This window comes from Phoenix dactylifera, chromosome 2 (assembly GCF_051530095.1).
Source record: "Phoenix dactylifera cultivar Ajwa chromosome 2, Ajwa_hap1_PhDact_Kaust_v1.1, whole genome shotgun sequence".
Classification (NCBI taxonomy): Eukaryota; Viridiplantae; Streptophyta; class Magnoliopsida; order Arecales; family Arecaceae; genus Phoenix; species Phoenix dactylifera.
This window is the reverse complement of record NC_143191.1, coordinates 56,378,613-56,405,872: the sequence shown is the minus strand read 5'-3', so window position 1 is coordinate 56,405,872 and position 27,260 is coordinate 56,378,613. Positions and strand designations below refer to the sequence as shown.

At 37.0% G+C, this 27,260-nt stretch overlaps 2 protein-coding genes across 7 annotated transcripts; one reads left to right on the top strand and one right to left on the bottom strand.

The window, feature by feature from the left end:
• Positions 1-495: 495 nt before the first annotated feature.
• On the top strand, positions 496-19,474 carry LOC103721588 (ARM repeat superfamily protein). 5 transcript variants are annotated; one of them, XM_088717087.2, is made up of 22 exons: positions 615-825; positions 1,252-1,424; positions 2,565-2,735; positions 2,996-3,260; positions 3,911-4,021; positions 4,106-4,183; positions 5,662-5,855; positions 5,919-5,979; positions 7,057-7,131; positions 7,466-7,543; positions 10,787-10,849; positions 10,951-11,034; positions 11,549-11,706; positions 11,913-11,952; positions 12,053-12,196; positions 13,691-13,810; positions 13,915-14,133; positions 15,242-15,415; positions 15,598-16,279; positions 16,434-16,633; positions 16,777-16,906; positions 19,087-19,474. In XM_088717087.2, the coding sequence occupies exons 5-22, from the start codon at positions 3,917-3,919 to the stop codon at positions 19,245-19,247; spliced, it is 2,766 nt and encodes a 921-aa protein (XP_088573213.2). In that variant the 5' UTR covers positions 615-825; positions 1,252-1,424; positions 2,565-2,735; positions 2,996-3,260; positions 3,911-3,916; the 3' UTR covers positions 19,248-19,474. The 5 variants fall into 5 exon arrangements, 4 of the variants coding, with proteins under 4 accessions (XP_008810077.4, XP_008810076.4, XP_088573212.2 ...); XM_008811854.6 differs by lacking the exon at positions 2,996-3,260 and having other exon boundaries at positions 498-825; XR_606331.6 differs by lacking the exon at positions 2,996-3,260 and having other exon boundaries at positions 593-825; positions 16,418-16,633.
• Positions 19,475-20,035: 561 nt separating this feature from the next.
• On the bottom strand, positions 20,036-26,204 carry LOC103721587 (methyltransferase). 2 transcript variants are annotated; one of them, XM_008811852.5, is made up of 9 exons: positions 26,007-26,204; positions 25,845-25,901; positions 25,465-25,770; positions 25,112-25,382; positions 23,408-23,465; positions 22,136-22,222; positions 21,881-22,012; positions 20,812-20,947; positions 20,036-20,353 (listed from the first exon to the last, which is right to left on the bottom strand). In XM_008811852.5, exons 1-9 carry the CDS (start codon positions 26,156-26,158, stop codon positions 20,125-20,127), a joined length of 1,428 nt encoding a protein of 475 aa, XP_008810074.4. In that variant the 5' UTR covers positions 26,159-26,204; the 3' UTR covers positions 20,036-20,124. The 2 variants fall into 2 exon arrangements, with proteins under 2 accessions (XP_008810074.4, XP_008810075.4); XM_008811853.6 differs by lacking the exons at positions 20,036-20,353; positions 20,812-20,947 and adding an exon at positions 21,553-21,668.
• Between the last annotated feature and the right edge of the window lie 1,056 nt (positions 26,205-27,260).

Sequence of the window (27,260 nt, the reverse complement as noted above, 5' to 3'; positions counted from 1 at the left end):
GGTTTCAGCTACCCTTTATTATGTTATATATAATACATTAGTTACAATTATAGCAATCCAATACAACATAAGTACTGAACATTATTTTTATTTGCACTTTTCTCCAAATAAAATATTAGTTATTTCAAAATTCATTTTTTTCATCATTTTTTTTCCTCCAAAATTGACAATCATTCACAAAAATATTATTTATCCAATAAAAAGTGAAATAAAATTATGGCTATGATAACTCCATTATAAGAACTACTATATAACAATCATTATTTATGACAACCAATGTAATAGTTGTTATTTAAATAGTAAACGTTTGAAATTATCTCTTCCAGGTAAATATTAACTGTTACAACCATTGTGGTGTTGATGTGTGTATTATAATGGTACAATGCATTATTTAAGCCTTGAGATATGGAAAACTTCTTGTCTAAAGTTGGACCAAACGGTCCGCATCAACACAATCATGGTAATAAAAAGGAAAACTAAAAGAAATGACATAAAATGGACGCTAAAGAATACCCGCCAAACAATCATGTTGCACATCTTTCCCGCCAGTTCTTTTTATTCGTTTTATTTTTTTTTCCATATATAAATACCGCCGCCTCTCTCCGAACACTAACGAAACTCGACGGTGGTCTTCTCTGCCTCCAAAATTAGGGTTTCGGCGCGGCGGACCAAATTCTGCTATGGAAACCCTAATTCCCGAGGTCTCCCGCCTCCTGAGTGACACCCTGAGCCCGGAGAATGCCCATGTCTCCTCCGCCACCGACGGCCTCGATCGCCTCTCCCTCCTGCCCCACTTTCCCATCTCCCTCATTGTCATCGCCACAGGTCGGTCCTCCCTCTCCCGTCTCTTTCTTCGTCGAATCCTCTCAGGGATGCCATCATCTCTTACCCCTGATCGGTGATCAATTCAATGCCTCCACTCTTGAGATCAAAAAAATTTGCACGAATAGCTTAGGGATGACGAGGAAGAAGAACAGCAGTTTGGAGTGTGTGTTGTGTTGTTCAATTCCTGCCTAATCTCGAGTTTTCACTATTTATCTGGTATTCTGATAAGAAAAAGATAAGATTCTTAAGAGAAGATGTGCTCAAGGTTTCCCATATGTTTTTTCCCCTTAACTAGGAAAGAAGAAGAATGGTTTAGCTTTCTTGTTGGGTTGTTTAATTATTTGCTTTTGGGTAATTATGTAAGAGAATGATGTGATTTTTTTAGCTGGATTGTATGATCAAACGCGTGAGATTATGTGATTGTAGGAGGCGACCGCCAAGGGCTAAGAGTGGCTGCAGCCACCTATTTAAAGAACTTCACGAGGCACCACATGGAGGAAGATCCATCTAATTCTCAACTGCATAATGAGTTCCGGAACCAGCTTGCCCTAGCCTTGCTTCAAGTGGAACCTGCAGTTCTGAAAGTTCTAGTTGAAGCTGTACGTATCTGTTTCCTTGAATAGGCCATAAGGAAATATGCGTGCAGGAATTCTATTGTCAAAAGCATTTCCAACTTATCATCTTGTCTACTATGTATATTTTTTCGCTTTGGAAGTTGGAGACTCTAACAAGAGTAACCTGAGAACTGTCACTCTTACTGTACTTGAAATATCGCATTGACTCTAATTATACACCCTTCGGAAACAACCACCCTTGCTAATGATGCTTTACTTTTGTAATAGTTTTTGAACTTCATGAGTTTTGTGTCGGTATGCTCTTCCTAGAAGATCTGTCTTCAGGATGCATCTCCCTATAACCATGGGTTGGCTAAAACCTAGCTAACCTGTTAAGCCATAGATGATCAATTGCTTTCACTGGTTGCATTTTTAATAATATGCAAGGATAAGTTTTAGTATTTGTTATCTATTTAACTAAATTCTGGCTGCCCTCCTTCTGTGTTTCCCCTTTCTACCTCCAACATCTGGGTAGAGTCCTCAATGTTTAAAAAATCTTGATACCAGTCCAACAGGTCCACTTTGTCCAAAGAGCCGAAGTTGGTGGGACTTGAGTTCTCCCTTTCCTTTTTGAGTAATGGGAGGTAATGCCTTGTACCCAAGGTTTTTAAGAGCCAGAGATTTGGTTATCGCAATGAGTGACCAATATTTAGATGCATGTGTTCTCCCTTGAAGTGTGCAAACAATTTATGCCTCTAAACTTGAGCAAAAGAACGTCCAATTTTCTTAGTGAAACGTTAGTGACAAAAATAATGAGCTTCTGCTAGTGACACACCATTTTTTTACTTTTTTGGAGTACTAGATCTGTCCAATTGCCTCAAACCCATGTATAGTACTTAGTGGTTACTGACATCTGCATGCGATGCCTCACTTTGTGGTGGAGATGGAAGTGCAGAATTCAGTCATCATGTCTCCCTTGTCAATTGCCCTTCTGCAGTCAACAATGATGAATGATGGCTGCATTTATGTTTGTCTTTTTGGTTGGTTTCTCTTCTTAGAAAGTTTGTAGTAAAATTTACAAACTTTTATTAAAGCATTTTGTTTTTTCTTATCAAATACTAGCTTCTGAATTTTGTCTTTGCACCATTAAATGGCAGATTATTCACTTTTTATTATCTTGTGCAGTTTCACTTGATTGTGGCCAAAGACTTTGTGAAGGAGGATTCATGGCCTGAACTTGTCCCTGAACTAAAATCAGTCATTCAAAACAGCAATCTCATTTGTCCAAGCGCATCTTCCCAGTGGAACACCATAAATGCACTTACAGTACTTAAAACAGTAATTAGACCATTTCAGGTACGTTTTCTGAACTTATTAGTGCATATGTTTTCTCAGCCTTTCCTTATTAGGAAATTGATATTGGGACTGCATTTCATTTGGCTGATGGGCTCTTGGTGCCATAGAGATAAGCCCCTTATATGAAAAGTATCATAAATCCCCCCTTTGTCTAGACTCTTTAAAAGCCTAGGGGAGTTTTGAAGGGTGATTTCTTGGTCGCATGAGCTCAAACTGCAATTAGAAAGGTAAATTTCTCTGCCTGCCAACTGACTTTGCAGGTTGCATGACCTGCCTCGCTCTTGCCTAAATTTGCCTTGGCAGGAATTTGCCTCCGTATTTTAAAGGGTTGATGTCTGAGGGTGAGCTTGGGCACCATGGTAAGCTTGCTCTATTGTGACTTTTGAAACATGGAAATGCCTTTTCCGCATGCGAGGGTAAAGCTGCGTACATCTGACCCTCCCCAAACCCCGCAATGGTGGGAGCCTTGTGCATTGGACCGCCCTTTTTTTCATTTTAAAGGGTTGATGCCAAGCTGACAACTAGGTATAGAGTTTGTTCAATCTTTCACTAGGGCCTTCTCAACTTAGAGTTCTTCTCTAATCTATTTGAAAAAAAAGCTCAGATGTTGATGATGCTGATTATGAAGCAATTGATAAAAATGAAAGCAATCTATCATAATAAAGCTTCTTTTAGTAGATAGTTGTGACCCGCCACAGTCATAATTGGTTTTCTAATATTTTTGTTTTTCCATGAATTTGAATTTAATCATATCTGAAGGGAGGAATGCTGTCAATGCTGACTGTAGGTAGATTTCTTGCATCCCATTTCTCATTTAGACTTTGATTTTGTACAAAATTCTACTGCTCTTTGGAAGCCCCCTTGTTTATGCTCTTTTGGAGTTACTGTTCTGGCTTTTCCTTAATCACGCACCTTGATTTTCTTTCTTTTGCATTTTCTCTATAGAATTATTTCTTAAACATGTTTTTGAGCTGAACCATTTTTTGTTAGATATGTGCTTTAGGCCATTGGATGTGATTTTATTTATCTTCTTCAGTACTTTTATATGGACATCTCATGGTTTTTATTGTTGGCAATAAGCGTGATGCTGGACTTGAACAAATTAGGGGATATCTGTATATTTCTCTTTTTTGCTTTTGCCTATTACTCTAGTTGATTGGTTGGATATTGTCCAGTACTTTATGAATCCAAAAGTTCCAAAGGAACCCATGCCATCACAGTTGGAGCTGATAGCAAAAGACATTCTTGTACCTTTACAAGCAACATTCCGTCACTTTGTTGATAAGGTTGTACATTATATTCTATATATTTCTTGGCTGTTTCTCTGAGTCTCAGTCAAATATTTATCTCTGCCTATGATTTAATTACAGGCTTTATCGCTTCAAGATAGGATACAAGTAGAATTTGAACAAATCCTTCTTATCATATGCAAGTGCATGTATTTTGCTGTAAGTTCTTTATCTGGTCTCTTAAATGTTATGAAGTTTTATGCAAATGACTGGGTTGGCTTGGACATACATCCATAGATAATATAGCATTTATTCAGTCATTTAATAGATTGCCATGTCCATGTAGACACATCATGACTAGCATACTGCTTGGAGAATAAACCTGCTATGAATAGAAGTTGTACATGTAGGGATTCAATTGAATGTAAGAAGTTATAGTTCTACAAGACTATGTTTATACCAATACAATATTTTACAGTTTTTAGCATTAAGATTCAGGTTATGATGTTATGGGGCTTTTTTTTGCTGCTTATAATACTATGACAAAACATCTATAGTAGAGGTGATAATGGGCTGGGCTTGGGCATAGAAAATATGAAATTTTAAATAGGCCCGGTCCGAAGCCCGACGAAAATTGAATATAGTTTAGGCCCGCGACCCAGCCCATGATCAGCTCTACTCTATAGCAAGGTACGCCAAACCGGTATTGGATGGGGTATCGGCCGGCGATTGGTTCATACAATACGGGTCTATACCATGCCGTTCCGGGGAGTATCGAGACAAGAAGACAAAGAGGAAAAAGGAGAGGGATGGGGGGGGAGAGAGAGAGAGAAGGGGGGAGTCACCTGCATGGATCAATCTGTAGCCAGGCCTCCTAGGTTCAGTGGTCTTAGTTGGGGATGGACAGGGAAAGTGGGGGAGGGGGGAGAGGCTGGAGGAGGCGAAGGGGCTGGAGGAGAGAAGGATCCATGGTAGGTGGGGGTTGAAGGCTTTGAAGGATGCAGGGCGGTTGGTGGGTGATCGCGAGTGGATTGAGTGGAGGAGGCAAAGGGGCCGGTGGATGTGGAATCCACGGTGGGGGTGGGGTTTTGAGAACCGGTTGGGCTTGTTTAATAGTTTTGGCCTATTTATCGAGCCGACAAGGTGAACTGTTCTGGTTCCCCATTGATTTGGTTTGATATGCCTCGAACCGGGTTGTTTGGGTCGGTACCACATTCCATGATTGAATAGTATGGTTTTTCAATTATCTAGATGTACTATTGTGGTTGAATAGGCAACAAAACCTCTACATTAACATGTTCGTGCTTCCATAGATGATGCTTGAATTTATGCGACTGCGTTATGGGCTAACTGAGAGCTAAATGTTTGAACCTGCTTGGCTTTCTCATCTAGAACACTTGCTTGTCAGTCTGTTCCATATACATAGTTACACACAGATAGTTGTCTTTTTTATAAAAATATATAGATAGTTAACGTGTGGTTATATGTTGTTCATGTTTGACTTTTTTATTTGAAGTATGCAACAAAGAGTCAATAATCTGAGTACTAGCTATTCCTATGGTTCTAATCGATCTCTTAGTTGTAATCCTTTGTGAGATAAAATGACAAATTTTTTCTGTTTTATTGTAACTTTGAAATTACAATTTCCTGATATCTGTACTTCTTTATTGGATATTTACAATATATTAGCTATATAGGTGAGGTCATATATGCCATCTGCATTGAGCCCACTTTTGCCTTCTTTTTGCTACGACTTGTTCCGAATACTGGATTCATTGAGTTTAGATCGTACTTCTTCCAAAGATGGATCGATGCTGAGGCTGAAGACTGCAAAAAGAAGCTTAATCATTTTTTGCACTTTGGTCACTCGCCATCGGAAGCATACTGACAAGTAACATATCATTTTCTCATCTTGTTTAATTATACTTCCATCTCATCTTGCTTTCTCTCTCAGGCTGATGCCGAGCATCATTAATTGTGCTTTCAAACTAGCCAAGCAGAGCACTTGCATTGCTGTAAGTTTTTCTGTTCCATGTTATTTTCTTGTAGTTATGCGATGATAGAGAGTTTGCAATTTAAAATATATTATTGGATAATCTTAAGTTTGCATGAACTATTTAGACAGCATGAATATGTGTTTTTTATGTTTTATACATGTGTCTATGCATAATTGATAGTTTGTGTACACCATCTTGAGTTTCGCTCCCCTTGCCTCCATTTACATACTTTCATTTGTAAACATCCAGAAAGAAAATCAACTAATGACATAGACTGCAGGGACAAATGTGCTCAGAGCTGCTACATAAAATTCTAGGAAAGCAATATTAAACATAAACATTGCACACAAAAATTAGTTTATGTACACGCACGCGTGCCTGTGTGTATATATATTTTTGTATATGTTTGCATAATACTCATGCATGTTTTTCTAATATAAAAATGTATATATGCATGTGCATATATATATATATATATATATATATATATATATATATATATATATATATATATATATATATATATGAGTATATATACTATATGTGCTGTTTGCATTGCCATAGGCGAGGTGGAAATATAGGAGTTTGCACACTGCTGACTTAAAAAATGGAGGCTGTAATATTGAAATCTAAACTGTTGGACATGATTTACCGGGGTAAAAGCTTCTGATGTAAAATCATATGTTTTGGAGATCTCTTGCCTATTCATCAACAATCAACTTATCTCAAATGAGTAGGCCTAAGGGCATGGTACAATGCATTGGTTTTGGAATGATATTAATGTTACCCCCAGAAAATGTGATTTCTTGTTTAGTAAACATTTCAGACCTTGTAATTATATTCGATATTTTGATTTCTATTTTGTGATCCTCATCCTTGAATTTGGTAGTGTGTGCAATTTCCTTATTTTCCTTCTTATGTGTATTATAACTTTCACTTATGTGTGTGTACACGTGTACTCAGCAGAATTTCCAGGATAGAAATGTGATCTGTACAATGTGAATATTATGTGCTGATCTGAGTCATTTGTATAAAGCTAGTCCATCATCATGTACTTTATTCTTGTGAGATTCTGATATATTGAAGGTTATGCAGAAGCTCGATCCTCTGTCAGAGCGGATTGTTTCATTGGCATTTGATGTAATTTCTCATATATTAGAGACAGGCCCTGTAAGTTTCTTATTGTTTTCAAGTTGGAAGTGGCATAAATGAGTTGTGTGTTTTGTCTAATGGTTTCATACTAATTAAGTAGAAAATTACATTGCTGATTACATCTCAATCTGCTTGCTTTGAACCAATTCAATTGCAAATTTTCAACCCCTCTTGAAAATTTAGTAAAGACATCCTCGTCTTCATATTATACTTTGCACTTTGACAGCCTTACCTCTATGTCTGCTAAGTAACATAACTGAAGTTGTTCATTTTCCATTAAACGGGTCCTGTCCTGTCCTTATTAACCCTGAAAGTCTCATCTCTATCTTGTAATTCCGAATGTTCTTTGCAGGGATGGAGATTTGTATCACCACATTTTTCTTCCCTTTTGGATTCAGCAATCTTCCCTGTGTTATCATTGAATCAGAAGGTGAGCTGTGTCTTGTGTTTGTAGTAATAAACATTTCTAGTATGGTTGTTCTCTGATAATGCTTAGTTAACACCAATGGCGAGGTGGTATTATTGTCTGCTACATGGGTTTGAGCAAGAGTTGCCTTTTGGATGAAAGGAATCTTGGAGTTGATACCACAGATTTAAAGAGTTGCAAAGGTTGTGTAAAGCATTCTACCTTCATAAAGTCAGAGAATATTAGAAGGCTGCATCCTTTCCACTGCCAACCCCCTAGATTGATCACAATTTCTATATTTATGCGGAAACAGTTTGCTAAAAGGGGCAATATATCTTCCTCACATCTCTGGAGAATTTAACTAGGAGCAGGTTCCTTATCATTATAATTCTGCAACCAAGTTCCTCCAACAATAGAAGGGGTAATGGTTCAAAATAGACTATGACAAGTAAACATTTTGAGAGGAAGGTTTCTGAAATATTAACTGAGTCACATTTTCCTCCCTTTCATATATTAAGAATATGAGAGAAAAATCAAGATGAGCATTAACCTCTTCAATGATTCCCTCCATTTGTTTGTAAGATGTCAGCTATGAAATTAATTTATACTTTATCACAATTGCGATATTATTCTATTTTAAAGGGTTTTTCATATTAGTGATTGAGATCTTCCATAATTGCATATTAATCCCCATTTTCTGTATTCGTATTTTAATCCCTGAAATCGTGTAACTTTTTGCTTATACATCCTTCAGGTTAATTTAACTAGATGGAATGGTATATTATGCTTTCTGCTAATGTTATTAATTTCATATCTTTGGAAATTTTTGCCCTTAGTCCTTAAACCTAACCAATTCCTTAATTCATGACACTCCATTGTTAGTTCTGTTGCGGAGAAGTCCTGAGCAAGAAGAGGGCAAAGTGAGCAAAAAACGACCAAGTTTCGGGCCTCATTTGTTGTTAAGATGTGGGCAATCTTGTCCTTTGGCGATCCTGGTTAACTTTAACTGGTTCAATTAATAAATACTAGCAGAAAGGCCAATTGGTGCAAATAGAGTTCTTTCCCAGGATTTTTATATAAATATTGAAAAAGACAGATTAATATGCTACTATGAATGATTTCAGGGATTAATCTGCCAAAAAAAGCATATTTTAAAATAGACTAAAAAGTTCAATAGTTCTTCTTGTTTAATCAAATTTACATTTACTCACTGCTGAACCTAAAGGACAGCTTGCATCTGCATTCTACTAAATTACCTCTAAGCCATTTGATAAACTTAAACTCCAAATCTATAGATAAAAATGGCTAAATCTCTTACCAACCAATGATTGAAATCCAGAATGTCAAAAATTATTTGCTCGAAATGTGGAGAGGTTCCCTATGGAAATAAGTGCTTGGTGTAGCATGAGTCGGTCAGCATGAATATAAATTGTAGAAGGAACCTTAATTAATTGAAGGCATGAAAGTTTGATTACCATTATATCCTTAAATTCTCTCCAAATAAGCCTGTCTATTTGTTGTTAACTTCACAGGTAGATGCTGATTGCTAGTTTCTGGAATCTTTTTTTTTTTTAAACAAGAAAGGGTTGAAATTTTTTTTTACCACGTTTTGCTGAAAGGATTATCCCTAACAACCTCATAAATGAATCTTATTAAAGTTGATGTCTTGAGAAGGAGTTATGGAGAAGAGAGAATGGTCTGAAGTAGTCTAGAATGTTAATATTTCTTGTTTTCCAGGCCATTACAATTTACAAGGAATTAAAGCCAAAAATAACCTATTTGCCCATGTTTGTGTACAACAAGACTTTTGAACAAGGTATTCCATATTGTACCAAATTGGGTGGTACGGGATATGTTGTACAGTACCGGTTCGGTATCAGTATGTGGTATGGGGGACGTATAGACACTCGCTACGCCGAACCGGCCCCTGTACCGAGTGTACAGACACAGTAACGGGGTGGCACCGGTATGGGGCTCAATATCGAGACAACATACCTTGCTTTTGAATTCTCCATTTCATCTTGAAAATCTTGTTGAGTCACAAGTGTGAAGATTTTCTTGATTTTAACATGACTATTTAATATCTTATACTGCAGATCAACAAGCCTTATCCCATCTAGAGAGGGTCAATTTTACTGTTCATATATGATCCACTGAATTCCACATTTACTACATACTCTAATACAATGTCAACCTGTTGAATCAAATTCCTAGCATTGTAAACTCTAGGCAAGTAATGCAGCTACGACGAATCCCCAAAAGCTATTTTCTCATGCATACACTTTGATAATTAAACTTAGATAAATTATGTCATATTTGTGCAGCAAATCCTTTTTGTTGTTTCTCTTCTGTTTTAGTGAACTTAACATTAATGATCTTTGTACCAAATCTGAGTTGAATTTTCTTTGTGATAATTCTTTAGACCAAAGCAAACATCCTTTTGTTCTTATTTTCATGAAGCATTAAAAATTTAGAAGAATGCGACTCAGCACTCCATCAAGAGAAGGCTATGTTTGCCTATGTAAATGTAGTCTCCTGGCCAAAAAAGTAGATGATTTTCCATCTCAGTTGTCAGACTTTGTTTATCCCAACTAAAAGACCCTGAAGTATTGCATTAGTAATCTTAATCATAACCTTGAAGTCTCATCCCAATTATTCAGGGTCAGCTTTATAGAAATATTGAATTAACAACTTTATAAAAGAAGTTATAACACCCTAGGCAAGCTTCCTTGTTACAAAGATCCACATGTATTCAGTTTAGTTGCTTTGAAGAACATTGCCAGTGGTGCCATTAAATGTGGTGCTTTGTTGTTTGAGAGAAGTCTAATTCAGTATTATGGGGCAGCATACTTAGTGGAAGTTATATGAGCTTATATAGGAATTTTCCAATATTTGAATCCACTTTGAAAGCAGTCCTAAAGGGCATGTTATACTACTATTTTTTGGAGAGTGTTCTTAGGATTTCATGCACCTTTGTTCATTTAAGAATTGATTTATGGTATGCATGTTTGCAAATGCTTGTTTAGATTTTTCTTTTACTATTATATATTGGAGTTCTTGTCACTTAAACCATAGGATAACCTGTTATTTGTTGCTTTTAAAATGCAGCAATTTGTTTTCTATATCAATCTCAAGTCCTAATGTTGCCTGCTAACGTGCACCCTTCAATTTCAAAACAACCTCTATATCATTGCCAATTCTTGAAGATAACTTGTTCTTTGATTCATTCCCTCATTCTAATCCTTTTGATTCATTGTTATCATGAAGGATATAGTGGAGTGGGAAGAAGATACTGATGAGTACATTCGGAAGAATCTCCCATCTGATCTTGTATGAATATCTGCTGGATAGACTGCAGATTCCTTTTTTCTCATATCCTGCCTGAATGTCATTTCGCAGCATGCTCATGTGGTGTGCCATTTCCAATGCAGGATGAAATTTCAGGATGGGCTGAGGACTTGTTTACAGCAAGAAAAAGTGCAATTAATTTACTTGGTGTTATTGCAATGTCAAAGGTTGTAATTCCCAACAAAAATAATTTCCTTCTGATTCATTCAAGATTACTGTATTTCTGCCTCTAAATGGGTCCTGTTTATCAGAGTTGTCAAAAGAATGAGATAATTAATTTAGAACATGTCTGATCTGGACTAGATTCCAGAATTGTTCAGCCATCCTGTTCATTATGCTGGGCTTGTTCATGTCATTTTTCTTCTTGGAGGTTGTTGTTATATATTAAAAAGGTTTATAAATTTGAATTTTCCTCCAACCATGATTTAATATCTTGGTGGTTGCCTGAATAACTAGATATAACTTAGTATCTGGATTTGTGTGTATGCACTGTTCATTCAATCATCCATAAAACCCTATGGCAACCAGCACCCATAAACCATCCATGTCGGATGATTTGTCCACTTTCAAACTGGATCAGAAGAGCTGGATGGCTTGGTCATACCAGCCAGTCTGGTCTGGTTTTTGAGCAGTCCCTTTTCTTAAATATATTTAAGTTATTTTGCTTTGTTGTGCTTCCAGGGTCCACCTACCATCTCTTCAGTTTCAAAACGTAAGAAAGGTGACAAAAGTAAAGGAAGACATCAGAGATCTGTTGGGGAATTATTGGTGATACCATTTTTATCCAAGTTCCCCATGCCTTCTGATGGGGAAGAGACATCATCTAAGATCTTGAGCGAGTAAGTTAATGCAGGTTTGGACTTTGGAGTATATAGATGAAAATTTTGATCCTTCTTTCTTTTTCAAAAAGATGTTCCAATGCAATAGCATTGTGAACTCATTTTTGTCTTGGATTAAGCATCTCCTGTGATTGAAGCATTATCATTTTGCATTTGTTGGGAATCTTTATATTCATTCATAAGAGTCATTGACAAATTTTTGGCAGTTATTATGGTGTTTTGATGGCATATGGAGGTCTACAAGATGTAAGCTTTCTTCCCCTTTTTGGCATATTTATCTTAACCAAGTTTTATCAGCCAAGGTATGGAAATGATTCTTCAGTTTTTAAACTATCTTCTCTTACAGTTCTTAAGAGAGATAAGTTCAGAATATACAACCACTTTGGTTCGCAATCGAGTACTTCCATTATATTCATTGGGTCAATGCTCTCCATATTTGATTTCTACAGCAAACTGGGTAATAGGAGAGCTTGCATCCTGTCTTCCTCAGGTACTTTATTGCATATATAGTACATGATTCTTTTATGGGACTCTTAAAATATTTGTGAAATTCATGCTCTGTAACACTGACACATTTCCATTTCTTTTTATTTTGAGTAGGAATGGACCAAGTCAAGTAGGGAATAAAACCTTCAACCCATACCAAACCTGTTTATAGTTAGGTTGAAAAGATTAACCCCATACCTAAACTATTTGTTTTATATGGACCTATACCTGACCCACTAACCCAATATGGCTTCACTTATTAGTTATGTACCTTGAAAAATGAAAGTGAAATAAGTCCAAGATGAGAGGACTCGTGGTTTAGCATCAAAACAAAAAGTTAGAGAGAGAGAAAGGAGAACTTAAAGTGAAAAATCAAACTGCCGTATGCTATGAACGTTCCTAGTTGTTTGAATCAAGATTACACGGCTATCTTAGTGCCCTAGGGGCTAGGTTTTAAGTAAGGTTTTAAATCCCGTAGGATGGGGCTGTCCCAATTTTCTCGTAGAGTACGACGTGCTGCTATCCTGCTTTGTCCAAACACTAGGGACTGGGGATGTCCTAGGATACGCCGATCAAAATGTTGGGATGATGGCGGGACACTCCCATGTCGACACTTGGGTTAGTACCGCATTTCGGCATCTTGCGGGATGTCCCATTGAGGTTTGAAACCATGGTTATAAGAGTTGGTCCAACTCGTTGCAACTTGTGGGGTCCCGGTGCTAAACCCAAACATGGTTTTTTTATTAAGTCATCTGCTGAACTCTTTTATGTTGGGCAGGTTGGTAGGTCTAGGTCAGAATTTGCTGCTATTTATTCCTCATGTGAGGTCTTAGAAGCATATTTAGATTATACTCCAAGGAGACAGTAGGTTTTGCTCTTTGATGTTCCGTACTAAAATTTAGATTTTCTGAAATGTTTATAATTTTTAGGTTTTCTTAAAGGAAATCGGACGTAGGGTATTCTAATATGCATAGACATGCTTCTCCCAGTTGGCTGGTGTATGGCCCTTCTATCAGATGTAATGACCACGCTCTAGTCTCAGGAAGGTTGGATTACATTTTGAAAGTCCTATAGACGTGTTTTTGTGTCAATATATTTGTATATGTACTATTTCTGTCTCTATAACTCTGTATGTGTATATACATGCTTATATGTATATAAACACACATACACGTGTTACACATGGAGAAATGTACGCACTCACATGCATTCAGATGTATAAAATCATTCTGCTGTGGAGTTGTATTATTTGAAATTTCCTGAGAGTCTGAGATGTCTCTTTCTTGAGGTTTATTACTCATCGAGGAAGCTCAAGGTTTTACTTAGGAATTAGGCTTGTTTTCAATAAATATCAGATTGGTCTGGCTAAACCAACTTTATACACAATTTACTTTATAAAAAAGTTGGAACAGTTTGGTGATTATATCACATTTTATGCAGTATATATTGTGATATACTTTGATGCATGCAGTTCCTAATAATACTCGGTTTCTTTTAGGCTATGAATGCAGACATTTATAGTTCATTAATGAAGACATTAACCATGTCAGACATTGGCAATATTAATTGTTATCCTGTCCGTGCTTCTGCTGCTGGGGCCATTGCAGAACTTCTTGAAGTAAGAATATCCCTGTGAATTTAGTTTATTTATGAAAGTATAGTGCTTGATTATATATATATATATATTTAATATATTTTTTTTCAATGTGTTACCATTGGCAGAATGATTATGTTCCGGCTGACTGGCTCACCCTCTTGCAAGTCTTGGTTAATGGGATGGGTAGTGAAGATGAAAGCGAGGCTTCTCTTTTGTTTCAGCTTTCAGGAACTGTGGTTGAGGCTGGGCAACAGAATGTGGCCACTCATATTCCTGTGATTGTGTCCAGCATTGCTGGTGCTATTACAAAGCACCTACCTCCTATCCCAGAGCCATGGCCTCAGGTAGCTTATTGCATTCTGGTGAACATGCTGGTCTTATGTCATTACCATATGCAAGTAACAAGCCTTATATCCATGCTGTAAAATATTTATTCTATGCGGCAAGCATTGTAAATTTTTTATGGTATGGTCTTGTTTTCTGAAACTTGGACCGGTCACTGAATTGCAAATTGTCTAATTAACAAAACCTGATAATTGCCATATCATTGTGTCTGACATGGACATCTATATGTGGTTATGTTGCTGTTGGTGTAAGTATGCTTGTCCATAACTAGTCTCATTTTTTTACAAAGTGAGGGTTGCTAGAAGGATATCATATAATCATGGATTCAAAAAACCCCAGAACGATGGTCCTGTCAGTATCGTACCGTTCTGATACCAAACTGGAATCAGTATGAGTGTCAAGATGCAGAAACCATCTGTACCAGTACATACCAGCTTAGCAGTGCATACTGACAATACCATACTGACTGTACTTTTGACCCCCCCTTCCTTTTTTTTTGATGTTTTACAATTTACCATGTACCATCAGTACTGGTACTACCCCATTCCATATTGTTCCAATGAAAATATGGTACAAAGTTTGGTACTGGTATTTAAAACCTTGCTTGCAATTACTGAGAAACAACAAAAAAGACATCTGAAGTTTAGTGTTCTGGTGCTTAAGATAATGATAGTGTATTTGTTGAACATGATGATGTGGGTTTGATATTTTTGTACCTGAAGATGCTTTGGGTCTATTATGTTTTATAATTATGCATATATTTCTTTGTTATGCTTTCATCTAATGTGATCAGAAAACTTGTTAGAGTAACTTTTTTCTGTTACATGCCATACAAATTTGCTGACATGATAATATATAAATTTATTACATGCAGTCTTATAAGTGTATAGCCATATGCCATTGTATCTAGATTTTGGAAATTTGCTGTCATCAGCACCCATATCTTGTTCGCTATGTGACACCAGTTTTTTTGTCAGCCAATAAGGAGTTTGACCTTGTATGATTATGTTTTTGACCTGCCATCTTTTAATATTATCATTTTTTTATTCACTTTTCTTTGGTGTTTTGATTGTTGTTACAAAATGAACTTTCTGTGTTTTCTTTTAGGTGGTTGAGCAGGGCTTTGCTGCATTAGCAGTGATGGCCCAAACTTGGCAGGATTATATGCCAGACGAGACCAAGAAGCAACAAAATCAGGAGTGGCAGTGTGGCCGGGCAGCGATTGCTAGGACATTTTCAAGTTTGTTGCAACAGGCTTGGCTCATATCTGTGAAGCCTATGGTAGGTTCATACACTCATTATTTTCTGTTAAAATTCTGAAATGTGTTTAAAAACTGTGTTTTAAATAACACAAAATAATTTTACTTGACTTCAAAGTTCTAAGTTAATCTAATTTTATGACTGACTATAATAACTATGAACGACTTAAAATTTTTATTCTAACTTTATATGATGGTGATCAGGATTCAGCAATATGTAGTACGTTACCACCTCCATCGTGCATAGATGATGCTTCTGCATTGCTTGGATTTATTATGCAGTCTGTTATTACATTGGAAGAAGTTAAAGAATTGAAAATTACAGAGTTATTAGCAGTATGGTCTGATCTGATTGCGGATTGGCATGCTTGGGAAGAGATTGAAGACTTGGCAATTTTCAGTTCCATCAGGGAAGCTGTCAATTTACATAGAAGAGTTGACTATACGGATTTTTTCATGAGAAGGATGTCATCTCATATTTCTTCAGGTTCAACGCGCACCATTATTGAAGGCATCTCTGCTTTTGTCACTGAGGCCATTACAGCATACCCATCTGCAATGTGGAGGGCTTGTTCATGTGTGCATGCATTACTAAATATTCCACGGTTCTCATTTGAGACAGGAACTGTCAAACAGTTGATCACAGTTGCCTTCACACAGGCAGCATTTTCTCGTTTTAAAGATACGCATAACAGGCCTGCTGGGCTTTGGAAGCCTCTGTTGTTGGCTATTTCATCATGCTATCTATCTTATCCTGAAAAAATTAAGCAAATTCTAGAGAAGGAGAAGGATAATGGTTTCTTGTTATGGGCATGTGGGTTGGCTCATGTCTCGAGTAGCTCTTTTGAACCTTCTCTGTCATCGGAGTCTGAGATCAAGTTAGCTGGTAAGTTTGGTTAAGTATAATTTTGATGATTGTCATTGCAATCAATTTTTCATTTGGGTTTTCCTCTGAACTGCTAATTCACATCTTTCTTCCCAAACATCAATTTTTTTTTTTAATCCTTGTGAAGATTCATATTAGGTACCATGTCATGCAGTGATAACGTTAGCAAAGGTGGTCGAGCAGCTTCTGGGGTCCCCTTCAGATAGTGACATTAAGATATATCGGGATTGCTTTGTGTCATTGATGGAGGCATGCATACATCTGAAAGAGGTTGGACAGGAGGATGAGGAGGAGGAGGATGGTGCAGGAGACATAGAGAATGAAGCTTCAGATGAAGAGAGCGATGATGATGAGGTAAATGATGCTGGATTGATCTATCCATTAGATTAAATGCTTTTCTCGATTAAGAATTTTTTTTTGTTTACTTTTTGAGGTGCAAGCATGCTTATCTTGAAACTGGTAAATAACTTTAATTGCATGTGTTCCATTTTTTTCAGGATTCTGAGGAGGATGAGCGTGAAGAGACAGAAGAAGAATTCTTGGAGAGATACGCAAAAGCAGCTGATGAGTTGAGTGAGATGGTGGAAGAAGGAGATGTAGAAGATGAAGCACAGGAGCTTGAATTGGGTAAGCTTGCCATTATCTTAGTAGTTTGTTTGATAGGATAGGCTACTTGATTTACTTGTGCTCAAACAAGATTGTGTGTTTTATGCTTCTTACATTAATTACTTTCTTAGATGAAGAGTTTTGCAAAGTGAAACTTTTTTCTTATAATTGGAGTCCTTGAACCAAAAGGAATATACAAGTGGGACTGCTTTGATGGGCTTGGGTTAAAGTACTATGCAGCTCTATAACCAAAAAAGAAAAAGTAATATGCACCTCTTATACTCCTAGCAAGGCTTATCAAATTGAACTAGAGAATTCATGTGGCAAAAGTAGTGCATTATCTCCTTAAAAGATTAATTTTCTATGTTGAGGTTAGAAAGGTAGTTTGGGTGAGGAATTTAGCGCCAGGTTAGAAGATCAATGTCAAGTCAACAGCTGTAAAAGTCAACTGCAAAAGTCTTCAACATTGATGGAGAATCCCTTGATTTGTAAAGCTGACCCCCTATCTATAAGATTAGGCTTGTTGGATTAGACACTTTTGATTCTTTTGATTTTGTGAAGAGAACTTATGCACCAATCCCATCTACTGCCATCTTGTTTGTATAAACGTATTGATAAATCGGCATGCGCATACTTCAATATAAATTCAAAGGATATATCTTTTCACCAATGGAGGGCAAATCAGACATATTGTGAGACAAGGATTTGCACACAGTTATCAGACCTGAACTGGATCGACCTCGCCAATGGGCTGGGACTGCTGAGTGAGTTGTTCAACTGCTGGGCGGACCGGCTGGACCAGAACATTATGAAAATATATAAATTTTAAAACAACTCATAGTGATTCTATGGATAGAAAATTGAGCATATAATTGTTCTATGTTAGGTTAAATGACTAAGATATTTTATTTAACTGGAAATACAACAGTTTGTGAGAAAACTTTTTTTCTAGAAGTGGCCAACAGAGAGTATATTAGATGACCAAAAATTCAAGACAATGCCAGTATCTTGAAATCTGATTTATCTGATCTTTTAAATTTTGGCAAAGAAAAATGATCCACTATGTTATGAGCCAGTGAGCGCTAACTACTAGAGCTGTAGGGTGAGTAACAGAGCCTTCAAGACCCTTGGCCGGCCAAGCAAGGGGCGAGGGCAGGCTTTTCCCGGCAAGTGCTATTGAGGCTTGAGCCATGAAAAGAAAGGGAGAGGGAGGGGTTAAGGGAGTAAGGGAGGGAGAGCATTTGACTGAGACTAGGTAGCTGTGCATGGTGGAAGAGCAGCTGCAGGTGTCCGTGCTAAGGACCATGGCAGAAAGAACCAAACTCACCAAGAACAAAACTGCGAACAGGTGTATAACTAATGAGTCTTAAGTCATGCACAAATTTATCATTTTGTGCTGGTTTAGTAATGTTCATTTGAAAAAAACCAGTTTGCTGGTTCACGGGAAAGACGAGCACTGGATTGCACAGCTTTTCCTATTGCAGTTTGGGTCTTTTAGGAGAACTGAAATGGCCTGGGAGCCAGTTCAGTTCACCGGTTTTTCCCACTGACTGGCTGGGCCTGTCCAATTCTGGTAACTGATTTTAAGTAATTGACTGCATCATGTAGTGAAGATCCATGTCTTTGTAGATAAGTTAACAGTCCAAAATTGACCCAAGTAATTTTTAGTTTGCATGAGCTATTATTTTCTTGGACTATTTTCCTTTCAGATTTTATTTTTAAGTTCAATGCCTGATTTTACATGCCAATTCCAATTGCTTAACTTTGCTAACAATCCCTGTTCTGGATAAAAAAATAAACTTACAAGATTTGGGTATCAATGAAAGAATGCCAATCCCTTTAAGCTGCAGTTTTGGGGCATATCAAAGCACTCATGCCCATGAAAAGATACAAGGGCTTTTTACAGAGTAGCACCTAGAATCTTTCATATTTGCATATTAATCCTTGCCTTTTCTGTATTTGTATTTTAATCCATGATATCTTAATAAGATAAGATCCCTCAGGTTAAGTTGATTATTCTGCTTATATTCTTCTAATGGTGTTAGTTTCATATCTTTTGGATATGGAAGATTTCAAGGATTAATCTGTTAAAAACTCCAAAAATACAGTGATTGCCTTCGTGGCCTTTATTACCTGGTGTAATGACTTGTGTGATTACTTTTGCTATAAGCATTCCATAAGACATTGTTGCGGGACTGCAGGTTCCTTGGATGAAGTTGACATACAAAAGACTGTGCTTACACTAGTACAGAAACACCGCCAAATCCTCATACAGGTGCAAGCATTACCATTGCCATATAGTGTGTTCCAAAGGGTCCTGAGCACGTTTCCAGAATATGGTCTGTTATTCCAAGTCTCTTGATGGGAACTGTTGCATCAGAATTTCTGACACATTCAGATATTTGTGGTTAAATCTTTTTGCCCCCTTCGCGATTCCTTTGTTATGTCACTGTACATTGTTAAGGTTTCAATACGCATTGCCTATTCAAAGTGCAAGTTACTTGTATTCTTGATTTGTATATTTTGTCTATTGATATATATATTTTTTGCTTTATTCTTTAATCGTATTGACTTGTTAAGATGTTAAAAGAGAAGCCCCTTGTTCACTTTTATTTATTTAGTAATTTCATATAATCTTTTGCTGCTTCTAAATAGATGCAGTTGTGCTTGAATTCCCACTATACAATGATGATGTTAAACGGTTATTCAGCGTTTATGGCTTCGAGAAATTGCTCAATTGGAAGGAAATGCTTCGATGGAATAGGCTGATGTCGTCAGTCTCAGTCATGAGCAGGATGCCACCAGTAAAGAAGGCACTAGTCATTTTCTATGGTTATTCACTTGACCCACAAATGATGTTGGTCAAGTTAATGGGATCTGAAGCCCCGTCGAAAGCTATCCTGATAAGCCTACTGGTGATTGTGTATGACAGTTTTAAAAATTGGATCGTCATGACAAACATTAGGTCTAAGATTCTTTTGCACATAGTAGGCCAAACAAGTGCTTTCATATCATCCATTTTGCGAGACCAATAAATTCACATTTCAAATACTCAACAGCCATATGAAATGGTACCGTTCAGCAATCGTGGCTGGGCACACATCTCTTTCTGAATCAAAATGCCAAAAAAGAAACAGGCTTAAAACCACCTTGCTAAAGAACATAAGTCAGATATATTGCTCCAAGATAATATCAAAATTTCAATTTTCACCAGCCCATGAAACTGCTCGGGAAATTGTTTATAATTTAAACCTACTTTTAGCAATTAGCAAATGATTCTCCGGAGAAATATTTGATGAGACATACTTTACAAGCTGTGCATCTAACCCATGTTCTCTCAGCCACAACAACCTCCCAGTATCGATTATCTCTTTGCACATAAAACCCAAGATGGCTCTGTCCGCAGCTGAAATATTTCGTATAGCTTCTTCGACACCTCTGTCCTCAAGATCAGGTTCATTTGGCTCGCTACATAAGATGCCAGGACAAGGAAAAGCTAAAAGTCAGGTTAGAGAGATGAAAATGCATAAGCTTCAGATGATTAGAAAATTGATATATTTGAATTCTGCATCCATATTCTCATTTACCACCAGTCATTTTAAGAAATCATGTTCCCTAATCTTTTATCTAAATGCTCAATTTCGCTAGAACCTCATAAGTTTAAAAAGAAAAGTATAGTTACTACAGAAGTCAATTTGACAAATAATTAATGGGTTTGCTTAACGGGTGGTTGATGTATTAAAATCATGTAACCAACCATGTACTAAATGGCTTATTGCTCCATCAACTCCAGTAATAGAAAGTGACTTCTCAATTGCCAATTCTCACAACTGTCACCAAAGATAGAGGTTTCTTGATTTGTTTGAAAACCTAGCCAACAACAACAACAAAAAAAAAAACAAGCCACATTAGAGAGGTGAGTCTACCTGGTGTTTAGATGTAATCCATCTACCATGTTAGAAAGCTCATAGCTATGATCAGCATCTACGGCCCAGCTGCTAAACCATGTCATAGCATGGAAGTCGTCCTTTGTAATCCCCCAATCCATCAGAAATTTTGTATCTGCTTTCAAAATACAGAACATGGCTATTAAGGGGATTGCATTACAGAATCAGACCATGTAATCAAAAAAAATTACAAGCAAAACTCCAATTACTTTAGGACCTCTCTTTTTTCTTTAAATGACAGCATGAGAATAAGATTCTTATCACTTTAGCTTCTTATTGATGGTTTATATTGCAGTCTACACCTTAGGATCAGCAGGCATCAGTCAAATCTAATAAAAAGTTTAACAAAGATTTCTGGAATTTTGCTTCTTTTTTTTTTGGAACAGATTGCATATTCTTTGTTGATGTCAGATTCCCGTGGGCCATCCCCCAGCTTGGAGAGGGATGAGGAGAAGGCACAGGTGCGCCGAATGGTGTACTTCACATTTGGAGGTTAAGATGAGTGATGACTTTATATCCTAGCAATGTAAACATAGACAACATGATTTCATGGTTCATCTATATAGGTCACAGATGAGAACTGATATACAAAGTTAGAATGACCCCAAATGTGTGAGATGCTATACAGATACACATTTTTATAATTTTGAACATTCTAGTGAAATAAAGATGAAATAAAAGTGCAGATCCCATATGGAGTCCTCTGTTATGCTTATTGCAATTTTCCCCATGACAACAGCAGCAGCAACAATAATCTCTAAAAAGCTGTAAGGTATTTTAGCATTGCATGCCGATTGTGCATATTTTTGTATAATTTCAGTACATAACACATCCTCCTGGGAAAAAAATATTGTGCAGAAATCAGTACGTGAAGCTTAAAGGAGCCATCTCATGCAAATGCAGATATTAAAGGTTCCGACAGTGAAAGGCTTAGTTGTGGATCATGTTATGACATCTTAGTAATTTATAGCACATCAACATTAATGAAACAGAACCAAAACATTCAGAAAAAAGTGAGACAAAGATGCAATCAAGAAAAAGAAATTACTTGAATAGTGCTTCCACCGGCAAAGATGGTGGCAGCATGTTGCTAGGGCAAGGCCTTGCAGATAAGAATTACTTGAGAACCTTCCCTTATTTTGATTATATTGTGCAGTAAGACAACACCTCATGGTCAGATCTGCACAACATTTATTTACTCAGTTCTCTGATCATGAATTTACCAATGGCTTCTAGGGAAGAAATTCATGAGTATATCCAAAACACATTAAGTTGCTGGTCTCTTATCGACAGTAATGTTCACCTGTCGCTGGTCCACAGAGATGTTTTCCAATGGCCAGATATGGTATGCCCCTCAAAGATTCTACTGCATGCAAGTTCAAATCCTCTACTGCAAAGCAATAAAGATCCTAATTATCAGAAGCAAGGACATGATGCAGTAATCATCGAGTATATACATAGTGTGCTCTCTGTAACATTTAGTAGTGAAACAATGTACGAAAATCAGATTTGATGCATCACGTGCGTATTTTTTTAACATTCATGGGACATAATAGAGACATACTAGTTAAAATTATTGGTTGAAAAGCTAATCAAAATTTCACTTCGTACATTACAATCCTAAGAAACCCTCTTTTTCCTTTTTTAGGAAAAATCCTAAGAAACCTTGTAGTCCTTCATACTACAAGCTGGAGTTCGATTTTGGAGAAGACATGAATGATGAAACCTTATTGTTCTACTTAAGATTAGCATTTTTTGTGTAAGGTCACTCGTGGCAGACTTGTAATGTCAGAGTATCTCCATCTAATCAGTTCAAGCGCATCTTTTTATTTCCTAGAACATTAAATTCATATTTTACCTATTATATTTTTTTAAATTTTAGGAAAACCAAAGAAACGATAGACAAAAAATCAACAACTACCAAATATTCAAAAGCTACAGTGTTACTGATCAGTGAATTGCAAAGGGCCACTCATCTATGTTTTTATCTGTAGCCACTCATGAATTTTTTATCTCATCTATGTTGTTGTCTGTAGCCACTCATATTTATTCTGTGTTGCCCCTTAAGTTGATACATTTTCCATTTCCTATCATTTAAAAATTAGTTTTAGTTAGAAAGTTTGTGCAACGTACCTTACAAATACTACATAAGTTCAATAACTACTTAACTGTCTAATAATACATTAGGGCACAGAAAATCATCTAAATAATTAAATATTGAGTATTTAACAATTGTTTTAACACTCATGATGCTTGATCAATAAAATGGTTGGTTAACACTTCATGTCTGTAATAAATAGATTGTAATGTATCAGAATCAATACACCAATACTTCAAATGATTCTATAGAAGGGACATGTCTACTTTTGTTTTATGACCAAATGTAGATGCTTGTGTAAATGGGTCAGTAGTGTCCTTATTATTTTCCTCTAGGAAGGGGGAGGGGGGTTACTATGAGTGAGGAAGACCAACCAAAAATACTTTGGTTGAAACAAAAACCACCCCCTATTTAGAAAAGAACACAGAACTATGCAACAGTGATAATCAAATGCATAATAAGTAATGGAAGTCTTACTGTCAATTCTCAAACGCTCTAAAATTATGCTTTGGCTTTGCCGCAGAGTTCGATCAGCCTATAAGTTATTTTCACACAATAAAGAAGCTCATTATATGCCAACATATGACAAACAATTTAGCAACACACAAAAAAATATTTTTTATTGCATAGGAACTAGTAAATATTTGGGTTCACAGTTCAATATCAACACATAAAAGGACAGGGAAGATAACCATAATCTAAGGAGACAAAAACAATCCCTCAGATGAGTAGGATATTAAAATTCAATAGCATGACAAAATATTCCTTAAAAAAGAACAAAGAAATAGAAAGAAGAAAGAAAGAAAATTGTTCGATTCTCGATGATTTACATATGCAACCTTAAAATATATCTTTAGAAGCATGGAAGGACGTATGTTGCATGTAGGCATGAGTGGACAGATGCATAATTGCATGTGTGGAAAATAAAAACATGTATACAAGATGAATGAGGATAAATGAAAACATAGACTGAGAGCTTCAAAAGCACATAAAAAAACTACTAAATAAAAGAATAAATCAAGGTCCACGATACTGGTTCAGTGCCTGCATCAGTGCCATGGGGTGCAGTGTGGATGAGGATCTGTTCAGCATATCAATACTCATTACGTGTTTCGTACATAGTATCAATTTGGTATTGCTATGATACGATATGCCTAGCACAAGATGGGTATGCACCAGTACAGCGGACCTTGGAATAAATAGTCTGAAAGTAGCATTTATAAAGTTACTAGTATGGAAACTTGCTGGAACTTAGAATGCGGTCATATATACATTATTGATGAGTGATTTTGTAGGCCAAAATACCAATTTTACCCCTACCGGATCAAAAAGGGGGGAGAACAAGTTTGCATTCATTCAAAGCAAATGAAACATCATTCTTCTTTACTATGCTTCTCCTTATGCATATGACATGTACAAAATCTAAGTACCATTCTTTTGAGGCCATGGGGAGCAACGAACCCGGCCAAAATGGTATCATCATGCATGATAACAATTAAATAACATTTCTACAAGAAAGGTATATTGGATTTTGGTTGTAGGATTTGATCTGAGAAGAAAAGGCATAAGATGACTTAGACTGTTGAGGAAAGGATTTGATATAGCCAATCGTATTAGGGTGTGGATTGAATAAAAATAAATATCTGGAAAATATTCATATGGCAGACTGCAAAATATAAAACAAAGCCTTCTCAGGTAGGGTAATATTCATAGATTCAAAAGATTTCAATGATATGGCAAGCTCACCATATAATATAGCAGCAGCAAAACAATGGAAAAATAATTGTAGAAATGATCACAAACTTGAAAAAGGCATACTCTTATCATCACTAGGTTTATTCTGTATAATGAAACTCCTTAGACTAGATAGCCTCTAACTGGATGTCTGAAAAAATAGACTGTTACAGGTAACAATATGTCTTGACTTCTTATTAAGGTGCAAAAGAAAGGACCTGGGAATTTATTACCATCATCCTATGGCCTAATAAGTTTCAAAGCTGCACAGTTTTCTCAACTTTATATCTATCCAGCATTTTTCCCCCTTTTTCCTTCTTCAAAACATCAAACTACATGGTATCACAATTCTGAAAGAAATCAGCAACAATTTAACCCAAAAAAAAGTCCAAATAAAAAAAAACTTTGCCCCAAGTAGGTAGATAAAAAGAAGATGGAAGGGCAGACCTTGAGCTTGTAGGAGCTGCGTTCAACTAGAAACACCTTCCTTATCCCATAACAATCAGCAAGCATGTGAGTCAAATATCCCCTCCCAGCTCCAAACTCAACAACTGCGGGGACCTCTCGTTCCTCTCGATCCAAACCATCACTTAACTCACATTTCCCACAAACCACATCATTTGACTCCTTGGCTGGCTTTCTCAGGATTCCAAGCTCTTCCATGTTCCCCAAAATCGACGCCTGCTGCAAGACATGCTTCTCCTGATACGGCAATCTCCTGCCCAAAATACAACACCACATCTCACATAACCATCTCCCCATCAATTCCTCAAAGATTCAAACTTTAGAAAGAAATCCACCTGTCCACCTCCTGCTTCAACCATTTATCGCAGGCATTGGGCACGATATATGAATCCTTCAGTCCGTCGACAACGGCTGAATGTATCGACTTGATCTTCTTCACAATATCATGGAACTCCGTCACAGACAGCTTAAAGATAGCCCTCCTCTTTGCAGCAGAGCCCACATTCTCCTCTTCCAAGTCACCGTCGCCACCGCAACTGTTGATGCCTTTGGAGTAATAGGGCTGGGACTCCAAGGCTTGCGTCTGTTTCCTCAAAGGGCATCTTTTGATGTGGGATTCCAGGTTCTCATGAAGCACGGAGCTGAAACGAGATCAGTAAAAGGGGCATGGAGGAGAAAATTGAAGAGAGATACAACAAGAGCGAGGATTTCTAACTGGGAAGGATCGATGGGGCACGGCACCCGGGAAGAGGGGTTGTGATTGCCGCAGAACCTGAGGAGCAGAGAGAGAAAAGAAGAACAAGAGATCAAATCTTAGGGCAACGCGAGTGAATCAAGGGAAAAAGAAGAGGAGGAGGGTTAGGGTTTGGGGGTTTACTGGGAAGAAGGAAGAGGAGCGTTGGCGCATAGGCGGCGCTTGTTGGGGAGCCAGAACTGGCATCGCCTCTCCATCTTTGCCTCTCCTACTGCACCTCCTCCGCCGCCACCGCGGCCGTCGTCCGGCGCCGCCGAGGACGGGAGGCACGACATGGCTCGGACTCTCGGTTCGAGCGGACCCTCTCTCAGTGTTAAAAAATTATATATATATATATATATATATATATATATATATATTGTAAATCACAAGACCACCCTAACATTATGTGCAAATTACACTTACATCCCGTACTTCGAAAAACCAATACCTATGCGTTGAGATTTATTTTTAGGCTACAATTAATTAATCTCAAATAAAACCCAAATACTAAAATAAATTTATAAAATAATTAAAATAATTTTGAATAAAGAATAGCTTAAAAAAAGTCGGAAATTCTCTTCATTTATTTCCTTCTCTAATAACCAGTCTTCTATCCCTTCCTACATTATCTGCATTCTTCTTCTTAAGTGACATGGCCTCTTGCTTCTATGCACCTCAACTCTTTTGTTCTTATGTGCCATTGAAAAAAAGATTCTTCCTTTCCACTCGGAACCCGCTTTGCCCTCTCTCTTTCCAGCCCTACCACTCCATCCAATTCTGAACCGGCCTACTGGAATCGTAAGCTTCTATTATTTGACATGCAGTTTATTAGGACTCTACTTGAATTTATTAGAAATTTATCAGATATTTATTGTTTGAAATTAATGTGCACATACACACATATGCACACAATTCCCATAACAAAAAATTCCCTCATTCCTCATTCTATAGACCATTTCTCACCTCATTGTTAGTTTTCAATATTGACCTTATTCTCGTTGTATCCAGGTTTATCAAGAATGAAAAGTTTTTTAAGGATTGAATTAGATAGTGTAGAAATCCAAGGTTGGATCGTGATCCTAGTAGCAATTTTTTAGTGGTTTCTGGGCATCTTCTTTTGATACGTGTGTTAAGTACCAACACTATTACGGTCATAGAAGTAATAAACAAGCCAGATAACTCCTATGATTTTATAACTCAAAAGGTTCAAAAGCCTAGTCACACATGCCCAGAGACTTAAAACTAACAAATGGCACCTTGCACTATTTCTCTTCTCGACCACAAGCTTTTCGTACTATTCTTGTTTCGATATCATACTTATCGCCTAAATCTTTCATATTTATTGTAAACTAGGGCTTGCCTCAAAAAGGCAAAGGCGATTTTATTTTTTCCGCT

Coding starts and splice junctions, on each gene's coding strand:
- LOC103721587 (XM_008811852.5), bottom strand. CDS start 26,158: ATGTCGTGCCTCCCGTCCTCGGCGGCGCCGGACGACGGCCGCGGTGGC. Junction 22,013..22,135: donor TCTCTGTGGACCAGCGACAG/GTGAACATTACT, acceptor AATGTTGTGCAG/ATCTGACCATGAGGTGTTGT. Junction 20,354..20,811: donor GGATTACATCTAAACACCAG/GTAGACTCACCT, acceptor CATCTTATGTAG/CGAGCCAAATGAACCTGATC.
- LOC103721588 (XM_008811854.6), top strand. CDS start 681: ATGGAAACCCTAATTCCCGAGGTCTCCCGCCTCCTGAGTGACACCCTG. Junction 7,544..10,786: donor TGTTATCATTGAATCAGAAG/GTGAGCTGTGTC, acceptor GTTATCATGAAG/GATATAGTGGAGTGGGAAGA. Junction 12,197..13,690: donor TTGCATCCTGTCTTCCTCAG/GTACTTTATTGC, acceptor GGTTTCTTTTAG/GCTATGAATGCAGACATTTA.